The sequence below is a fragment of the Thunnus thynnus genome, chromosome 8 (assembly GCF_963924715.1).
Source record: "Thunnus thynnus chromosome 8, fThuThy2.1, whole genome shotgun sequence".
NCBI lineage: Eukaryota > Metazoa > Chordata > Actinopteri > Scombriformes > Scombridae > Thunnus > Thunnus thynnus.
In genome coordinates, this window is record NC_089524.1 from 23,939,982 (window position 1) to 23,959,600 (window position 19,619).

The 19,619-nt window shown below is 38.1% G+C and overlaps 1 protein-coding gene across 2 annotated transcripts in view; it reads right to left on the minus strand.

Annotated features, from left to right (window-relative positions):
* Positions 1-702: 702 nt before the first annotated feature.
* LOC137187999 (granzyme G-like) overlaps positions 703-19,619 on the minus strand; it is a 29,914-nt gene continuing 10,997 nt past the window's right edge. Inside the window, exons 2-6 of one of the 2 annotated variants that reach the window (XM_067597325.1) lie at positions 2,732-2,807; positions 2,431-2,590; positions 1,974-2,109; positions 1,566-1,787; positions 703-1,459 (exon numbers count right to left, since the gene is read on the minus strand). In XM_067597325.1, the coding sequence (XP_067453426.1) occupies positions 1,307-1,459; positions 1,566-1,787; positions 1,974-2,109; positions 2,431-2,590; positions 2,732-2,789 (729 nt within the window). In that variant the 5' untranslated portion in view covers positions 2,790-2,807 and the 3' untranslated portion in view covers positions 703-1,306. Of the gene's footprint in view, positions 1,460-1,565; positions 1,788-1,973; positions 2,110-2,430; positions 2,591-2,731; positions 2,887-19,619 lie in introns of those variants that run through there. The other variant, XM_067597324.1, reaches the window with a different exon arrangement.

Below are 19,619 nucleotides of genomic sequence, written 5' to 3' on the forward strand. Positions count from 1 at the left end.
ACACATGAACAAAGCTTCTAAAACAACATTTACTGTCAACTTAAGATAAAATATAATAATGTTAGTCAGCTAAGTCAGTAATGAATACAATGCGTGGATGGGTGAAGTATGTGAGACATGCAAACAAAACCCTAACCCATCTGGCTGGTGGAGGCCTGGGAGGAAGAGAAGAGCAAGAAGCCACCCATGTAGGCTGAGGCCTAAACTACCCAGATGCAAATGACGATGGTCATGTAAAAATGGAAACTGCCTGTTGGTGGTGCTACAGGAAAGCATATGCAGTCACCAAAATCAAAACCGTCTTTAGTCAAGACATGCTGGTCAGATTTAAAAATTGTCAAACAGAGGGTTGACTTAAGAGCCTCACTGTTACCTATAGAACATGTTTAATCATTTTGTTTTGACAAAAATTAGGAATATACAAAATCAGTTACATTTGATTCTTACATTCTTCTCAGTACAACTATCCTGACAGTACAATCTGATTTGTTATACCTTTCATCATTTGTATGGTTTTAATTTGTTTTACATGAAATGCTTTTACAAATTTCTGTCACCAGTTTTTGATAATAGATTTCATGTACTGCACATATTTTCTCATATTATTGTAAGCTATCAAAAGACATTGCAGTTACAGTACAATATCACTCTTGTCCCAGATGTCATAGCTGGAGGAGGATATCAAATGATATTCAGCAGAACTGATTGGTCATATAGCAACAGTTTATTGTTTAAAAAGATGGTACAAAACAGGATTCTTTGTTTTCATTTCATCAATTCAAAACTTAGATGCAAAAGCAGTAATGTATTTAATATATATAATGCATTTAAGAGCAGTAGGACATATGTATCTAATACTGTATCAATAGATATTTACACTGATTAAACATCACTGAGTCTAAATTTTTGAATGGTACCCCAACCCGTCACTCCAACCTATACTGTGTGCCATTATTGGTGTATTGAAGTCTAGCCTCGAAAAACCCACATACTTGGTTTAAATTTGTAATGTGTCTAGAATAACCTAAAATGCATTGACAGAAACTATAGTTATCAATTTTGTAGCCTACTGCAGCAGAAAAACAGCTTAAGCATAAAAAGCAGAAACATGTCACTCTCTTCAATTAACCAAACCACATTCACATATTTTATATCGTTTGACTGAACTTGCCAAAAAAAAAAGTCATATGTAGCATATTTTGATTAAATCTGTGTAAAGCAAGGAAATCCAAACTTTTGTATGGCAGCACTGCAAATTCAAATGTTTTGATTTGGTCAATCAAGTGTTACATGTATAAGAACTCTTTTATTTTTTCATAATTGTATCAATCCAGCTTCTATAGTCAGGAATCTTAACATAATGGTAGACTTTTGGGCCACCTTCAGGTGGACTGAAGGCAGAGGACACCACCCCGTATGCTTTTCCATCTTCACAGACCAGTGGACCACCAGAGTCTCCCTGGAAGTACATATACAGGATGCAGTTATTCCTCAACAACAGTGAATTAAGTATCATGGTTAACCAGATTAAGTTTGTCCATGTTGTGTTACATAAATGTACGTACCACATCAGGTCCATTGTGTCCCTGAGAGCAGTATGATTTTTCTTTAACACACGTCTCAATTAGTTTTACATTGATTTCCATGAGTTTAGGAGACATATATTTATTGCTGTTCTCCGTTCTGCCCCAGCCGGAGACAATACATGATTGTGGTAGTGAGTCACCACTTTGATCTGCGAGAGCAATGGATTCCACATTTTTGCTAAATTTTGCCTTGGAGTGCAACTTGAAGAACAGGGAGAAAAAAAATATAAAAAATATAAACATCAAACTGTACAGTATTTTAGTACTCCATTTGATTAATGCATTTAATAGATAATTTAATACTATGATGAGAGAAAAATTGGAGATGAAAAACACAAAACCATTTTTCTGCTACTACAGGGGTTTTACATTTTTTTTTTCTTTTACCTTGAGTAACATTATGTCATTTTTGTATTCAGCTGCATCGTAGTCTTCATGTGGAAATGCTTGTTCCACAGGTATCTCCTGTATGCCATTAGTTTTTTGTCCGTAAATGTGAACTCCTAGTAAGACTGTGTAGGACCTGAAAAGACATGAAATTAAAAGCAAAAAAAGTTAACTGGGAATTCATTGATTAGGATTTTTTTCTTTGAGTTTTTGTTTCTTTTCTTTGTGTGTTTGTGTATGTATTTTTGTCCTTAAGTATGATTAAAAAAACAGATTTGTGAAAGCATTATATTCACAAAATAAAAACATCAAAAGACTTGAATTTATGTCACAATTCATGAAGAATATTTGTCAAATTGATGCTGTAAAGTTGAAATCTTAATTCATGTGGGGATATAGAAAAAGAGTCTCAGAATCATCCGTGTCAGTAGGTAAACATAAAGTTTGTTCAACTTACTTGGCTTGACAGTGGGCTGCAGTCATCACAAAATCCTCATTCAGAAGAAAGCCACCACAGTGTTTTGTTTTACCACGAGGCATCTCTCCCTCCAAAAGCACCATGTAGGGCCTGCTATGTGCCACAGCCTCATGACCTCCAATGATTTCCCCTGTATGAACTAGAGGAGAGGTAAATAAATGCACTATACTACACAGTACTGAGAGTGGAATGTAGTTTCTCATGTACTGCGGTCTAAACTGCATGTTATAATAACCTGTGTGTACATTATATAATACCGTAAAAACTATGTTTAACTTACCTTGTTCATCAAGAGTCAGCGCAAGTATCAGCATAACAAGTTTACACTGGATATTCATGATGAGATCACAGTCCACCTGAGCTTCTGAAGAGAAATGGCACACATCACCGATAGTTTCAGTCTTTAAATGCTCTGCTGCTTAGAGAAAGAAGGAAGTGTTTGCGCAATGTGCATGCGCAAACTATGGGGCTTTGAAGAGGAAGCCTCTATAACAAAAGTTAGATTTTCAAGGAACAAGTCAAAAGTCTTTATACAGTGTTTGATAAAGTACATATGGTGTATGTGGTTTATTGATGACTGTTGTAAAACACAGCCTTGAAGATTTATTGAAGATCATTTTGTCCTCAAGAGCATTTTGTCCTCAGTGCTGTGGCTCTCTCAGAGATCACACAACACATAGAAGTGGTTTGAAAGTGTTGTTTGTGAAACTTGTAGTAACATGACATTAAACCTTTTAGCTACCAAAAAAAATTAAAAACTCATCAGAGATCAGTCGACAAACATTTTTATTACTGTAATTAAATTATTAGGCATTACAGTGAAGTAATATTTTGATGAGTCTTTAAGGTTTTGAAATAAAATGATTCCCCACCAAATTCTGAATCCTGAATTGTGAGACAGGCAACAGTTAGTAAGTAACATTTCTGTAGTCTTTTACTGTGCCAACCACTGTTAGACCTTTTTCCTGAACATAAGCCACTGGCGTCCTCTTCATGCCCCTGTTCCTTTACAGTAATAAAATCAGTTGTGATGAGGGAAGGATTTGTTTCTATTTTGTCAATTATTTCTGTTTTGTTTTTTCTTTTTTTCTGAACTATTGGTGTATTGCCTATTCATTCATGTGTTTTCAAGTTTGTACTGATGATTTAAAGTATGGATATAAAGACAGCATTATTTGAGTATTGCAGGGTAGAACTATTTAGCCTTAGCTAAACTGCTTTATTCAGTGTTTTTACTGGTTTTAATCCACGTTTGTTTTGGAGGACCTGCTGAACGTCTGTATTTTAAGTTGTCAGAGAAACAAGCTGAGCGAATGTTAACAGCAGCTCGGCTCGCAGCCCCTACCAGAAGTCCACCGGACAGTGTCAGAGAAACACTGATTTTTTATGTGAAAATGCTTTGTTCAGTGTTTTTACTTGTTTCAATCACCGGATCTGTTTGTTCTGGGGTGGATGAGACCTCTACGGATTATTCGGCTCAAGGTAAAAACATCCTGAACGATGAACACTCAAGTAATCCTATGCAGGAGAAGCTGGTTGTTTAACAATGAAGACAACAACTCCCATGATCCCATGCTTCTTCACAACATCATAACACTCCGTCTTTTGTTATTGTTTTGATTGAGAGATCCTTAGCAGCAGAAATTACATATCGTGCATTCAACTTCCCTCCATGTTGCCTGCACCCAGAGCTCCCTAGTCATATCCCGGAAAAGGACAAACTACATTTCCTCATTTTCTGTAGTGGTGCCTTCAAAGGTAGGTCCCCCAAAACACTCTGTCTACCATGTTATGCTAGCGATAGGGAAAAGCAGACACTAAAATATCATTCTGCTAAATAATTTAAAATATCAGCCTATTTGGAAGAGAACTAGTTTCATGATACAAGGCCCAATATCGCGCTGTGGAATCAGGCACAACAGAGTCTGGAGGAGGAAGCGACGACCAGAGCTACGTTACAGCCATGACCTGACTTCAGCTGCTGAGTTTTACCATGATAACACTAACATTAACACAAACAAACAACTAGTTTTACAATATAACGTCGGAGCAGAGATGTGGCGCAACTATTACAACTTATGAGGCTGAACATAGTGCTGTCGAATCAGACAAAACAGAGTATGGAGGAGAGAGCAACCACGGGAGCTATGGAATAGCAGCAGCTGAAAGAGGCGCTACAGTCAGACAGGCGGCTGCAGCATCGAATACTGGTGCCCAGTGCAGAGGGAATGGAGACAGAACAGAAAGCCCTGTGATGCAACAAACTTTGCAGTGCCTTGGTAAACCTGACTTTGTTTTCTGACAGAATATTATATTGGATTTTGCCAACTCTGAGCACAGAACAGAGCTACAGTGACTGGGTGACTACAAGTAGGTCCCCGTTCATCATCATCCAAAATAGGTAAAAGAAACAGTATTTCCTTGCAGTTTCTCACCCTTTTCCCCCATGATTGTTTCCCAAAACAAGCTGAAATGACAATCACAGACTCAAAGGTTTTTTTAACTGTCCACTGGCACCGTGCAGCACTCGGTAAGTTTGCAATGATCCACATAATGTTAACTGACTGCAGCGCACCGTTTGTTTTATGATCCTTGCACACTGCTACGATATATCCCAACTTGATGAGGAAAAAGTTTGTAAATGAAAATAAGCCTTAGTAAAGAGATATAATGCTGCTCACGAACTTTGTCTCTGAAACTTTGTATCTGTACTCGCCACCTGCATTCCATAAACACACCATCAGTAGATGACTGAACGGGATGTGCACAATGCATTCTGCTTGTTGTAGGATTCCCCCCACAGTGGTATGGGGAATCTACAGCCTTTTTCTCAGTTTTCTCTAGTCTTTGGGCACCAATTTCAAAAATAATTGCACATTTTTACTATATAGATGACCTAGTTTAAAGAAATCATCATATTCACAGTGATGAATTTTCTCTTTCACTGGATATGGCTCTGCCACTCAACCTTGCTGCCTATTTTTCCTAGTGGCTTCTCGCAGTATTGCAGCAAAAAACTCCCCTGTAGTCCTAAAAAGTAGTTTCCCCATAGACCACCATTATAAAAGAGACATCTGTAAAACTGTTGACAGGACACCTCAGAGTGCAAATAAGGTCAAGTATTAGCCTTTGTATTGTGAATCTTTAATCCTTGAAGGTTTTATATTTGTAAAACTTTCCAAATATGCAAAGGAGAAACACTACTTCACATATTCAGTGGGCCACACGAGGCGGAAGCAAACCCAGAAGCTAGAAACTTCTTTGGCTCATGTGCCAGGTGAGCAAGTAACATTCAGTTGAATTGGCACCATCTTTGAGTCTTTCTTTGAATCAGTATTCAGAGGGGTGTACTATGAAATGACATTAATGGGTTAGTGAGGTATGTTGAGCCTAAAGCCAGAGTTTTCAATGTCATGAAGGTGACTCTCTTTTAACCTGGCTGAACTGCCATGGTAACTTATGCTGCATACCTAACCTGCTCCAGAGGACGTTATGTTAAGAGTTTCAGATTTAAATCGTCTATAAAAAGCACCGTTTGGCTTTTCCGGGCAATTCCGAGCGATATAGATGAGGGAATACATGACATATGAAAATTTGTTGAGCCATTCATTAGTAATGCAGTAGCATAAACTGCATGGATTACGTTTCTTGCCTGGAACTTACATGCATTCAGTTGGTGATGCAGGCAATCTGACCAAGAATACTGTATGCTGCACTATTCGCAAGGTTTTTTTGCTCTCATGAACTACTGAATATGTTTGTTGTGTTCCCTGGCCATTTGCCCATGCTGGCTATAAAAGAAGCCTTCTATAAAATCGCAGGTAACATACATTGTTGTATGTTCACTATATTATTAATCAGTATGATGTTTTACTTGCATATGAAATATATAAAACTAATTCCTTCATAGGATTCTCTAGGGTCATCATCACTGGAGTCTTAGCAGAACGTGAGGGCGATTTTGTTAATAGAAAGTCCTTTCACAGCATCAATATTCAGGTAAACTATTTGGTACTCATTTTTGTTGGGTGATTGGTAGCACATATGCACATTGCATGCTGGTACACTAAAGTTTTGTCACAGTGCTGCACAGTAGACAGAAATATTCACATAAAACACAAAAATTGTTACAGTACTTTGTCACCATTAATAAGCACAATGGGTTCCCTTTAAAAAGCCTTCACTGGTAACTTTGTCTCAGTGCTTTCATTGTGAAATTAACCTGAAATGCCATTGCAGATGACTTGTGACCACCAATTAATGTTCACAAGTGTGGATGCTAAACAGCCTGGCTTGGTTCATGACTCACACATTTTCCGAAAGTCATCACAGGGTGATGGTTTGAGCAAGGTATGGCAAATACACACAGTTAATTCTATTGCTTGTTTAATTGTGACACTGATTAAGTAGTTTCCTCTCCCTTTATTAACAGAACATTTTAAAGGACTTCTACTGGGGGACAGAGGATAGGCATGTACAGGATACTTGATGACCCCTTATCCTGACCCACAGAAACCACTACAAAGGTGTTTTAATGTGGCAATGTGGTAAATGCAGGTTTCAGGATAGAGATGACCTTTGGGGTCATCAAGTCCTGTTTCAACTGCCTCCATGGCCTTAGGGTCTCTCCCAAGTGGGCTTGCCAAATAACATCAGCAGGTGTGGTGTTCCACAACATTGCCACTATAAAGAAAGAAAGAGCCATTAATGGCACCCGTCGTTGTAGACCCCATCGCCCTCGATCACCCCACTGGTACAGCCATCAGACAGGCCATCACTGAACAATGTAACAACAACAACAACAACAAAAGAATGAACCAATCACTTATTTATTATCACTTATTTATTCATTAAAATGTCTGCCTTTGCTGGGAAAACAAAAAAAAAAGTAGTATACAATGTCGATCATGCTTAACCAAAAAAAATTAAGTACCATTTCCTGCAATACCTCTTTCTCATACTCCAGTTGCTCAATTTCTAGTTTGAGCTTTTTAATCATGCTGTGGAATCAGAAACAACAGGGTGTGTAGGAGGAAGTGACCACAAGAACAACATCATAGCTGCAGCCTGACTTTAGCTGCTGAGTTTCTCCATGATAACACTAACACTAACACAAACAAAGACATAGCTTAACAATATAATGACAGAGCAGAGATGTGTTGCCAATATTAGACCTTATGAGGCCGAATATAATGCAGCTACACTAAGGCTTTGTAATAGCGCTGCACAGTAGACTTTGCACATTTGTCAGAAATATTCACATAAACCACAAAGTTTGTTACAGTACTTTGTCACCATTAAAAAGCACAATGGGTTCCCTTTAAAAAGCCGTCACTGGTATCTTTGTCTCAGTGTTTTCATTGTGAAATTAACCTAAAATGCCGTGACCCCCAATTAATGTTCACAGGTCTGGATGCTAGATGGCCTGGCTTGATTCATGACATTTTCTGAGAGTCATCACCGGGTCATCGGTTTGAGCAAGTTATGGCAAATATACACAGTTAATTCTATTGCTTATTTAACTGTGACACTGATCAAGTAATTTCCTCTCCTTTTATTAACACAACATTTTAAAGGACTTCTACTGGGGGACAGAGGATACGCATGTACACGATACTTGATGACCCCTTATCCTGACCCACAGACACCACTACAAAGGTGTTTTAATGCGGCCCTCAGTAAATGCAGGGTCAGGATAGAGTTGACTGTCAGGGTCATCAAGTCTTGTTTCAACTGCCTCAATGGCCTGAGGGTCTCTCCCAAGCAGGCTTGCCAAATAACATCAGCATGTGTGGTGTTCCACAACATTGCCACTATAAGGAAAGAGAGAGCCCCTCCAATGTTGTCGACCCCATCACCCTTGATCACCCTGCTGGTAAAGCCATCAGACAGGCCATCACTGAACAATTTTTCATGTAACAACAAGAACAAAAAATAAATAAATAAATAAACCAATCACAGTATGTGTTTCCCTATTTCTTAATAATGTCTGCCTTTGCTGGGAAAAGAGAAAAAAGTCAAAGCATACAATGTCAATCATGCTTAACCAAAAACATTTTCAAGTACCATCCACTGCAATACCGCTTTCTCATACTCCAGTTGCTCAATTTCTAGTTTGAGCTTTTTAATCTCCAACTCTTTTTTAATGTCCAGCTCCAGGTTCCGTTTATAGAGGGACTTCACATTGTCTGCTTGAACCTGTAAAAATAGTTTTAGTTGATAGGACACTGAGGCATTCATCAAGCAACAGAGATGACTGGGATAGACTTTTTTAGTCATGTTGATGTTGTACTGTGTTCATGATTCACTTAGCGTGGCGCAAAACTCACTTTATAAGATGGACATAAGACTACTACAAAATGTAAAACCCTTACCATTTGCATTGTTGAAGTCACTTAGAGAAGTGTTGTATTGTTGCATATGAGGCAGCCTTCCAGTTTAAGAGCTCTACAGTTTTCACGATAGAAATAAACGGGAGGCATTGAGAGTGCATTGGGTATGAAATAAATATATTAACTTTCAAATTTAGACAATTTTCTGCCAGAATTCCTCTCTTGCCTTATTTGCAGCAACAGTATTGCTTTTTGCCATAATAACATTTTTATATTCTTCATAGCTATCCATTCTAACAACCTGTTCCTCTTGATTGAAGTAGGCAGCACACGATCAGTCCATTTTCTGCAGAAGAAGTGTCAAATGATGTGCCAAACGCCCTCTTTTATGGGGACACGCAATACCCATTATTGCTGAGTGGGGTTTTAGGTTTTGTTGAGCCTGGCTATGTCAAACTTACTTCATAGTACACCCCTCAGTTCTGTTCTTATAATACATCCATGGTATAGACTTACCCAAATCAAACAAAGAGCACGACAGAACCGCTATTGTTACTCTAAACTCTTACTCTCAGACATTGTAGCATCTTGGTTCCCAGTGATTATTTATTGCCTTGAATGGGTATGTAACACCAGATATTAATATACTTAGCTAATGACATGTCCCTTTTGAATTAATACGGGTTACTAATGTGGGTAGTAAGCTATTTACATAAATGGGCATAGTAACATTTGCAGTGTATGTTACATATAAACACAGTTTAATCTATTCCTTATATTTTTGGTCTTGTGTTTTTGTTTTTGAAAGGTGATAGAAAAGACACCACTCCCCAAACTCTTTAGATATTGATCTTAATATACGCCCATGCATATCTCTGTATGTGGAGAGATCTAAAGCTTGACAGGCATGCCATGCCTAGTTACACTGTTAAGGAGGGCAAACAGTCAACTGGATAGTGTGTAGTGACAGTGTAGGCTATTCATTTGATTTGCATACATATTTTGTGACTAATATCCTGAGGGTCCAGCACAGCCCCACAGTGTTCTATTTTAGCTTGTTTTTATTTTCTGTTCTCTTAGCTCTTTAATGACTCTTTCTGTTTGTATTTAAATGTCCTTTTATGTTGTTTCTTTTGCACTCTATCTTGATGCTTTAAATGTTTTATGTAAAGAACCTTGAATTTCCTTGTTGCTGAAATGTGCTATACAAATAAACCTGCCTTGCCTTGCATTTTGATTAAGCTTTTTTTTTAATCATAATTCTTTAATGCATCCCCTTTCTTTGCACTGCATAAGCCTGAAGCCTTCCATTGTTTGTACTATTTAATAATACTAATAACAATAATTCATTTTATTTGCTGTCGTACCCCACTGAACACCCAAGGACACCTTACAATGCACCAAAAAGAACTAGAGCAGTATGAAGTGAACACAACAGAAAATTAAGTGGCAAAAGTTAAAATAGGAGTGAATATGGAATGGATAGAACTGCACAATAGAGTCCAGCTGACAGACGTGTAGAGTGAGTTCTTGATAAAAGTCTCCCTCGCTTTAATTCATTGAAAATAAAATAATTATTTTTGGAAGCAGTATCTGATTCCAGTTTACTCTGTGTCTTTTTCATATCTGTTTGAAATGTGCTGACATGGTTAGTGTTGAAACTTACAAGAAGTATAGATTTATATCATAAACCACTTCCTCTGCCCTAGTTGTGTGACAGCAGAATATGGTACCTTGATTATCTGTCATCATTAAGAACTTATTAAGAACATTCAGTGATATATATACTGTGTCTAGAATCTGTATCTGTATACTGTATCTAGGATCATTGCAAACTTACCGAGTGCTGCACGGTGCCAGTGGACAGTTAAAAAAACCTTTGAGTCTGTGATTGTCATTTCAGCTTGTTTTGGGAAACAATCATGGGGGAAAAGGGTGAGAAACTGCAAGGAAATACTGTTTCTTTTACCTATTTTGGATGATGATGAACGGGGACCTACTTGTAGTCACCCAGTCACTGTAGTTCTGTTCTGTGCTCAGAGTTGGCAAAATCCAATATCATATTCTGTCAGAAAACAAAGTCAGGTTTACCAAGGCACTGCAAAGTTTGTTGCATCACAGGTTTCTAATGGAAGTACTTAATTGGACAATCACTGGACCCTCGGCCTTCCAGTGCTGAGACAGGAAAGACATTCAGCACTGCACGAAGTGTTCCACTGTGACCCTAATGTTCCTCACTCACACTCAGGAAAGTCAGTAAGACATGGAGGATTCCTTGGGCAATATGCAGGTTATTCCAAGATATGTAGCACCTGACCTTATTATATTTGGAGTGAAATGTATGAATATATAGAACACAAAAGGTTTATGCAAGATTTGATTTCCTGCTTTGAAATAAGGAGTCTAGCTATAGCAAAACCGAGTTTCATGGAATTAAAGTAAATCTAGGAGATGCCATCATGAAATCAAAGACTTTAGAATCTACATTTCTCCCTTTTGACTTTGGATTTTTCTCTCAAAGGAGAACACAGGACAGGTTATTTAAAGAGTAGATATGTCTGCTGTATTAGACAAATTTAATTTCTGTTTGACTTAGTGTGGAGCTCCAGTGTTCTCCAAAGTGACATTTGGAAACAGTAGCTGTCCTGCTGCTTTCAGATGGCTGCAGGGATTTAATGAACTGAAAGAGATGCTTTTCATACAGAAAGTTATTATGCAGCTCTGGACAACCAATATTGTAAGAATCACTCATATTAATTTATAGATCAATGCAGACTGATTTAACCACATTAAACATTATTTTTTGATGCTGAATCACATCTACTGAATGGTAAGTGTTAAGCTAATTCAAATAGTTTATTAACATGTTATTATAATTCCATTATTGCTGCGCATTTGCCTCAAATAAGATGCCACTGAAGTGAGATTGTGTATATTTTCAGTGTCAAAGACCCAATATCCACCATAATACCCACAACTTGCATTGTATTGTCTCATTTAAATGAACCTCACCAGTGTGTCATGCATCCTGCCCCTGATACCACACAAACAGGCCAAGCAAACTTCAGTGTTTGGAAAATAACAAAATATCATTCCGCTTGTCGCTGCACCAGCATCAAAATCAAGCACGTAGTTGAGAAACCACATGAAAGCAGTGTATTAAAGCTGTAGAGCCAGCATCTGATAGAAGAACTACATGTTGAGGCACTTGCAAAGTGAAAAGACATCAGACATAGAAAAGTCCTGTTTTCTTTAATAAACTTGTCAATTTTTTAACATAACATTGGCACAGACGACTAATGTCACTAATGGCCAAAAGCAGACACATTCTGTTCTTAAAATGTCCTCAGCACAAGAACTCTGACAGTAAAAACTAATTTATTCCTCTTACTGTATATAGAGTCATATTTAATTTGTATTATTTAAAGGTGCAATAAATGACATTGAGCCTCACTGGATGTCAGCAAACAACTATGTGCTATGTAAGGATGTAGCCGAGTAATGCAACCTGAGCAGTGACTGAAGTCACACTCCTTCTGTGTGTGTTGCTATCCGAGCATCTGTTCTTGGTGGCCACACTGGCCGCATTTGCATGTTAGTGCATTTGAGTCCCTTCGTGTCCTGCACGTCCATTTCCAAGAAGGCGGCCGTGTCACAAACTTTCTCAAATTACAGCTAAACAGTACACTAAAATATGTTTCTGAAAACATTTGAGGCGAGAAATAGGCAATGCAGTCATAAGGTTTTGATCCATATTTGATCAGCGCTGCCTAGTTTGACAATTTGATCTGAGTTTCGGCTTTCTTTTTTTTTTTTTTCAACTTTATTGAGTAAACGAAACACGTTTGTTTTGGTCTGAGATGTTGGTGCTATAGTGGGACATCTAGTGGCTGAATGTCATGTACTATAACTTTAAGCATGCTTAACGTGCATGTTTTAAATGAAATGCCTTATTAATGTCCATACCCATTTTTGTTCATATACCTCATGGATGTACATAAAATTAATGTAAACTATAACAAGACATTTCAGCATCACTCCTGTTCCTCCTTAAGGACAACTTTGAAATTTCCCCTGAAGATATAGTTTGAGCAGTTATAAAATGATATTTAATTGTAATTCGAATAACAGGTAAACAGATGGATCATAAAAAGCCAAAACATGTCACTCTCTTAAATTACCCAAATCACATTCATATACTTTTAGTCTTTTCTGCCAAATATGCATTTCAATTGAGCCATTGATATCATTTGGAAGCACCAAAATGAAGTATGTCAATAAAATATATAAGGTAAGTCAAAAGTCCAAATTTTGCTTTATGGAATTAGTCATGATATTTGCATCTCAATAATCAGTTTTCAAGTTCTCCAATGTTATGCAAAGAAACTGAAATAAACACATTTAAATTAAAATGCTGTGGCTTAGTCATTTAACTGCATTAACAACACTGTCTCCAACAAATTACTTTTATACACTTTTCTTGATTGCTGATGATTGAATCGATCCAGCGTCTGTGCTCAGGAATCTTGGCTTAATAGTGGATTTTTGGGTATCGAGCAGTGGTTCCTATTTGATGGTTTGCTATCCAAACGTAGACTGTGGGTCTGTTCTGAGAGTAAAAAAACCTTTACTTTAAAGCTCTGCAAAGGCCCAACTAAGAGAAAAAGAGCTAAACTTCAAGTGGAGAAAGTTAACAGCAATGAGGTGGCAACTTCAGCCAATCTGGAATATAACACAGGTGCACAGTCTACTGCCACCTTCTGATGAGAATTCAGTGACCATTTGTTAAATGATAGAGAAAATAGTCATTGTTAGTAAATAGCCTATAAAAATTTACATTCTTGAGCACCATAGCAACACAGTCGGATGACAGTGTTTCGGAACGAGGCTATTGAAGATGGCTTCTCAGAATGCATTGATCAAGTTTTTGTCGTATTTAGTCCTTAGTACAGATAAAGTAATTATAGTAGGTGATTTTAATATTCATGTGGACGTTGATAATGACAGTCTCAGCACTGCATTTATCTCATTATTAGACTCAATTGGCTTCTCTCAGTGTGTAAATAATCCCACTCACCGTCTTAACCACACCCTAGACCTTGTTCTGGCTTATGGGATTGAAATTGAACATTTAATAATTTTTCCACAAAATCCTATTTTATCAGATCATTTTTTAATAACTTTTGAATTCCTATTACTGGATTATACACCATTAGACAAAAATGTCCTCACTAGATGTCTCTCTGATAGTGTTGTAGATAAATTTAAGGAAGCAGTTCCGTCAGTACTGAATTCACTGCCATGTCTCAATACAACAGAGGACTCTTATGTTAACTTTAGTCCCTCCCAAATTGATAATCTTATTGATAGTGCTGCAGGCTCACTAAGACAAACACTGAACTCCATCGCCCCCTTAAAAAAGAAGATAATAAAACATAAGAGGTTAGCTCCATGGTATAACTCCCAAACCCGCAAATTAAAGCAAACATCGCGAAAATTGGAAAGGATTTGGCGTTCCACCAAAGTAGAAGAATCTTGCTTAGTCTGGCAAGATAGTCTTAAAACATATAGGAAGGCCCTCTGTAATGCCAGAGCTGCCTATTACTCAGCATTAATAGAAGAGAATAAAAACTGCTCTAGGTTCCTTTTCAGCACTTTGGCCAGGCTGACAAAGAGTCATAACTCTACTGATCCATGTATTCCTATAGCTCTCAGTAGTAACGACTTTATGAGCTTCTTTAATGATAAAATTCTAACTATTAGAGACAAAATTAACCACCTCCTGCCCTCAAAGGGCACCGTTCTCTCCCCAAACACAGGAACCTTGGTAACGGCAGTAAATCCTGACATATATTTGGACTGTTTTTCTCCAGTAGACTTGTCTGAACTAACTTCAATGATTTGTTCAGCTAAACCATCAACCTGTCTCTTAGATCCCATCCCAACTAGGCTGCTTAAGGAAGCCTTACCCTTAGTGAGCACTTCTTTACTAGATATGATCAATCTGTCTTTAGTAACAGGCTATGTACCACAGTCCTTTAAAGTAGCTGTAATTAAACCTCTTCTTAAGAAGCCTACTCTTGATTCAGGCGTTTTAGCCAATTATAGACCTATATCTAACCTTCCATTTCTATCTAAGATCCTTGAGAAAGCAGTCTCTAATCAGTTATGTGACTTTCTACATAACTATAGTTTATTTTAGGATTTTCAGTCAGGATTTAGAGCGCATCATAGCACAGAGACAGCACTGGTGAAAGTCACAAATGACCTCCTAACTGCATCGGACAAAGGATTTGTCTCTATACTTGTCCTGTTAGATCTTAGTGCTGCATTCGACACAATTGACCATCAAATCCTTTTGCAGAGACTGGAACATTTAATTGGCATTAAAGGAACTGCATTAAGCTGGTTTAAGTCCTATTTATCAGACCGATTTCAGTTTGTACATGTTAATGATGAATCCTCCGTGAAGGCAAAAGTTAGACACGGAGTTCCACAAGGTTCTGTACTTGGACCAATTCTATTCACCTTATATATGCTTCCTTTAGGTAATATTATTAGGAAACACTCCATAAATTTTCATTGTTACGCAGATGACACCCAATTATATTTATCAGTGAAGCCAGATGAACCAAATCAGTTAAACAAACTCCAAACATGCCTTAAGGACATAAAGACCTGGATGACCTGCAATTTTCTACTACTAAATTCAGATAAAACTGAAGTTATTGTGCTTGGCCCTAAACATCTTAGAAACACATTATCTAATGATAAAGCTACTCTGGATGGCATTACCCTGGCCTCCAGCACCACCGTAAGGAATCTGGGAGTTATCTTTGATCAGGATATGTCCTTTAACTCCCACATAAATCAAATCTCAAGGACTGCCTTTTTTCACTTACGTAATATCACAAAAATCAGGCTCATCCTGTCCCTAAAAGATGCAGAAAAACTAGTTCACGCATTTGTTACTTCTAGGCTGGATTATTGCAATTCCTTATTATCAGGCTGCCCTAACAAGTCTCTAAAGACTCTCCAGCTGGTCCAGAATGCAGCTGCACGTGTTCTGACTAAAACTAGAAAAAGAGACCACATTTCTCCCATTTTAGCTTCACTACATTGGCTTCCTGTAAAATTTAGAATAGAATTTAAAATCCTTCTCCTAACTTACAAAGCCCTTAATGGTCAGGCACCATCATATCTTGAAGAGCTCATAATACCGTATTATCCCACTAGAACACTGCGCTCCCAGTATGCAGGCTTACTGGTGGTCCCTACAGTCTCTAAAAGTAGAATGGGAGGCAGAGCCTTCAGCTATCAGGCTCCTCTTCAATGGAACCATCTACCGGATTCAGTCCGGGGTGCAGACACCCTCTCTATGTTTAAGAGTAGGCTTAAAACTTTCCTTTTTGATAAAGCTTATAGTTAGGGCCGACCAGGCTCGCCTTGGATCAGCCCTTAGTTATGCTGCTATAGGCCTAGACTGCTGGGGGACTTCCCATGATGCACTAAGCTCCTCTCTCTTCCTCCTCCTCTCCATCTGTATGCATTCATGTAACATCAATGCATGTCACTAACTTTGCTTCTTCCTCTGAGTTTTTTGTGCTTTCTCATCTCACAGGAAAACCTGAGTCCCGGGCCGAACCTTCGTGGTCCTTCACAGTCCTGATGGCATCCTTCCCTGGCTGTTGCTGCTTGTGCTTGTTGTTGTTGTTGTTGTGATTTTTTTCTTCTGTCCCCCCTCCCCCTTTCCCTCTCTCTTCCTCTCTCTCAACCCAACCGGTCAAAGCAGATGGCCGCCCACCAAGAGCCGGGGTCTGCTTGAGGTTTCTACCCGTTAAAGGGGAGTTTTTCCTTACCGCTGTCGCCAAGTGCTTGCTCATGGGGGAATTGTTGGGTCTCTGTATATTAAAGAGTACGGTCTTGACCTGCTCTATGTGAAAAGTGCCTTGAGATGACTTCTGTTGTGATATGGCGCTATATAAATAAAAATTGATTGATTGATTGATTGAAGTGAAAGAGTTGTGTTGAGCCACATCAGTGCGACTCCAGCTTTTTTATTCAATGAAACATGTCCATTTAAAGAAACCATTCACTCTGACTTTTCATCTGTAAATAGAAAATGAATGACAAAGTTAAACAGCTAACAAAAGACCTTGCAGTTGCATTTCAGCATCACTCCTGTCCCTCCATAAGCTACAACTTTGAAATTTCCCCAGATGTGATAGTTTGGTGAGCTATAAGGATATCCAATGATATTTGACATAAGTGAGCTGCCTAGTTTTACACAATTAATTAAAAATGTCTACATTTGGAGGAATAATAAAGCAAAGTGGCCTTATTTAATGCTGAACCAGTCTCAAAATCATCATCATCAGATACTGTTAAAAATGCAATTACAGGGTCTTTTCAAGAACAGGCAGAGACTTGATAAGAAGAGTGTCAGCTCAGACTTCAAAAATACACTTTGTTCACAAGGAGGCAGTGTTGTCTTTTTTGTTAATTTAATTCATGCTCAAAAAGCAAAGCATACAGAGATTCTGAGAGAACATGCAGAGAGAGCAAAAGTTTATTTGGTAGAAAACAAACTAAAATGATTCTGTTCTCATTTAATCTAGTCTAAAAGAAGATGATCAGAGCATTAATGTATTTCTTACATGCAACATTGTATTTAAGAGACAGGACATACTATGTTTAAATATCAATAGATATGACGTCTCTAAAACAGCATTGAGTGAACACTTAAATGTCTGGTTTTGACTGTAGCAATACCTGGAATTTGCCTGGAATATCCTACATTTTATTGACAAAACATTTTTGCAAAAGCCAAAACATGTCACATAAACTGACCAAATCATATTTATCTTCTTACAATGTTTTGATTCAACTTGCCTAAAGAAAATTTCATTGATATGATTTAGAAACATTGAAGTAAAGTATATTTTGAATTTGTAAATCTGTGCAAAGCATATTTAGCAGTGTCATTGCTATGGAGCAAATGATAACAGCAACTTAATTATCAATTTTGAAATTCTCCAGTGTTATACAATTTAAATGAAGTAGTCTACCGTAAATTCAAATTGGATTTGGTCAATTGAATGAAACATGTATTAGAGTTTTCCATTATATTTCATGAATGAATCGATCCAGTATCTATAGTCAGGAATCTTGGCATAATTATACATTTTTGGGCCACCTCCATGTGGACTGAAGGCGGAGGACACCACCCCGTATGCCTTTCCATCTTCACAGACCAGTGGACCACCAGAGTCTCCCTGGAAGTACATATACAGGATGCAGTGATTCCTCAACACCAGTGAATTAAGTATCATTGTTGACCAACGTTTGTTTGTCCATGTCATGTTATGAATGTACGTACCACACCCGGTCTCCCTGAGAGCAGTATGAGTTTTCGATAACACACTGCTCTTCATCACTTAGTGTTACATTGGCTTCCATGAGTCTATGAGACATATGTCCTGTGTTGCTGCTTGTTGTGCCCCAGCCGGAGACTATACATGATTTTGGCAGAGAGCCGTCACCTTGACCTGCGAGACCAATGGGTTTCACAGTGTTGCTGAAATGTGCCTTGGAGCTCATCTTGTGGAACAAGGAGAAATAAAAACAAACAAACAAACAAACAAACAAACAAAAGTATCAAGGTAAAAATCAATTCAGATTTCTCCAATACTCACATTTATGTGTTACTAACACATTATCTGATTATTTATTGTTCAGGAGTAGGCATGCATTATTTAATTCCTTTTTTAAAGTATAAAATGCATTCAATTAAGCATTTGAAAATAATCACAAACATTTAAAATTCCAAAAATAAACAAAAATAAATTTTTTGCCATTAACTGCAAGAATTTTGAAGGCAATATTTTATGTTTTACCTTGAGTAACATTATGTCATTTGTCAAGTCAGTTGCATCGTAGTCCTTATGTGGAAATGCAGTTTGTAGGTAAAATTTCTGTAGTCTTTTACTGTGCCAACCACTGTTAGACCTTTTTCCTGAAAGTAAGCCACTGGCGTCTTCTTCATGCCCCTGTCCCTTTACAGCAGGCCTGTTCAACTAGTGGCCCGTGGGCCGGATACAGCCCTTTCAAATTTTTCTATGGCCTGCAAGAGGCTGCCTGCAAATCAGGCTAGCATGGTAAAATTTATTTTTATTTTTTTGTATTTGTTTAAGGGGACAGATAGCTGTGGTTCACACTCCAACATAGTAAGTGGCAGTAATGCGCCTTAACGCTGGTTGCCATAAAAACAATAAAACAGCCATAAAACGGAAAAAAGAAGAAGTATCACACCCGCTCCACACCTGCCATTTGCTCACTGGGTCAAGTTACGCTCTGGGCTGGCAGGCCCGGGCGGGCCACAGAGAAACTCACTTTACCTAACAGCAAGCTTCAAAATGTCCCGGTCGAAGCTATATTCACTTTGCCAACTGCAACAAGTAATAAACCGGTGTGTTTATTGTAAAACAAATGCATTGCTGTGATGAAAGAATAAAACGTGAAGAGGCTTTACAAGTCAAATCATGGCTCGTTTTCTGCCAGTTTTGCAGAGGGCTTGGAGGAACGGAGAAGGAAAGTACAGGGACTGCCAGCATCTTTTCAATGGAGTCAAGTGGCCCTTGGTCGCTTTTGCGCAGAACAAGAGGGAGCCATGATAGTAACCCTGCATGTAGCCTGGACACTAACCAGAGAGAAGAGGCCTTTTACCGAGGTGGAAACCGTTAGAGATTGCATGCTTGCTGTCATTGATGAAATGGTTGTTGATGAAATAGTTAAGGAAAGCGTCACTTCAACCATTAAAAAAGTACCTCTCTCGGA